This window comes from Nannochloropsis gaditana, assembly GCF_000240725.1.
Source record: "Nannochloropsis gaditana CCMP526 unplaced genomic scaffold scaffold1477, whole genome shotgun sequence".
Classification (NCBI taxonomy): Eukaryota; class Eustigmatophyceae; order Eustigmatales; family Monodopsidaceae; genus Microchloropsis; species Microchloropsis gaditana.
Window position 1 is genome coordinate 1 of NW_005802476.1, and position 1,706 is coordinate 1,706.

A 1,706-nucleotide genomic window follows, 5' to 3' on the forward strand; every position below is an offset into this window, starting at 1 on the left:
AAGGCATCCACTCGGAGATCATCCTCGACCTGTATCTCACTGTCCGATGCACCTGCAATCTCTTGCTTCGACATCTGCCTGGATTTGTTCTATAGTCACCTCCTCTTCCGCCTCCCCATTTACCTCTTCTTCCGCCTCCCCACCCTTGCTTCCCTCTGCCCCCATCGGCTGCTTTGGCCGGACATTCTAAAGGCTACCCTCCCAATTGACGCGTGTGAAAATGAGTTGGTCCAGGGTCTGAGGCTGCATCCGGTTTCGCAGCCTGGACTTGATCTGCCCCGTCTGTGAGAACAGCCGCTCCACGGCCGACGACGACGCTGGAATGGCCAGGTAGTGCATGTCCACGATGATGAGTGCGGGACAGTCCTCATGCAATTCCCACCATAGGTCGAGAGTACGAACCTTGCCGAGGCCTATCGCCTGCATTGACTTGGATAGGCACTTGGTGATCTCCGACGCCACATCCACCCGGTTTTCCAGACTCACACCATCGAAGTCGAGCGCTGGCCCTAGGTCTAGCCCCGTAACATTCGCCAGTGCACGGACGGGAATGTCGTTGTGAGGCGTTTGATCCTCACTTTCCGCCATTAAAAAGTCCTTAAAGTTGCCTGTTTTACATTGCCGTCATCGCTTCGCTTATGCCGCGTGCCATATCTACACAAAGCTGCCCCACAAATCAGGGAACAGTATAAAATTGAAGTGGTGAAAATCAAACGTTGGACGGAGATGTATAAATAAAAAGACAGGGGCGGCAATCTGGAAGGAGGAAATGCGTTTCCTTAATGAGAAATCCTAGTATGCTTCTCGAGCTCTCGAGGCTTCTGTAGGTCTTCTACTTTGTGTTATTCATGATCTGAATTCTTTGGAGCGAATGAATGGTTATCTTACTACGTATTTCATCAATGTTAAAGGGAATCATAAAAACATTTGAGACCGATCATACACACTTATGCGGCGCGTCTTCCACTTGGACAAATTGGTGGGACTAATAACTCCGGGACGATCCAATGTGAAGGAGTATTCCCAAGACTGATACGATGTCTATCGAGCCAGAAAAGTTTTGATGACCTTAGGTGCGACGCTGCATCAAATCATTGGTATATATTCTCTCGGGGAATTGTGGTTGTGCTAACGAATTGAATCGGATATTGGCTTATTCGCAGCGTTCTGGTTAGTTCATTCGCATCAGGTGAGGGGCCCTAATGCACATTTCATTATCATCAAGTCCGGTACGGATCGAAGGTAGGAGAGGATAACATTAATATTAGCATAAAATCGATTTTAAACGATTATTGGTCTCAGAAGATATTTACTTTTTTGAGCTTAAGGCTTAATTTTAGCATGCTAATACGACTTTTTTTACGATTTCGGACAAGCTCGAAGCGGCGTTGGCGGAGTGAGTGCGGAACAGATACAATGAGCAAGTGCATCAAATCAACGTAAAGTAGAGAAAGGAAGAGCTCGCTGCTTAAATTATTCGTCGAGCCCTCTTTGTTGCCTTTGTCGTGTATGAGTCCTACTACCCCCTCATGCCCACCTCTTCCTCATAACCCCGGCCACTGTACATGTCTTTGAAAATGTCTTGTGAATATTTTTACAAATCTATACACGGTCCCAAACGCTAGTCCTGCGGTCCGCCGGCTCCTCCCCTCTTTATTTGGTTCTCCCTAATGGCGGCCTGGTACGGTTTGAAGTCCTGCGTTTGT

The 1,706-nt window shown here is 47.8% G+C and overlaps 1 protein-coding gene across 1 annotated transcript; it reads right to left on the bottom strand.

The window, feature by feature from the left end:
- Positions 1-186: 186 nt before the first annotated feature.
- NGA_0727600 (zinc finger bed domain-containing 1-like protein) lies at positions 187-588 on the bottom strand (the record flags this gene model as incomplete). Its single annotated transcript, XM_005852304.1, has 1 exon — positions 187-588. One exon carries the CDS (start codon positions 586-588, stop codon positions 187-189), a length of 402 nt encoding a protein of 133 aa, XP_005852366.1.
- Positions 589-1,706: the final 1,118 nt, after the last annotated feature.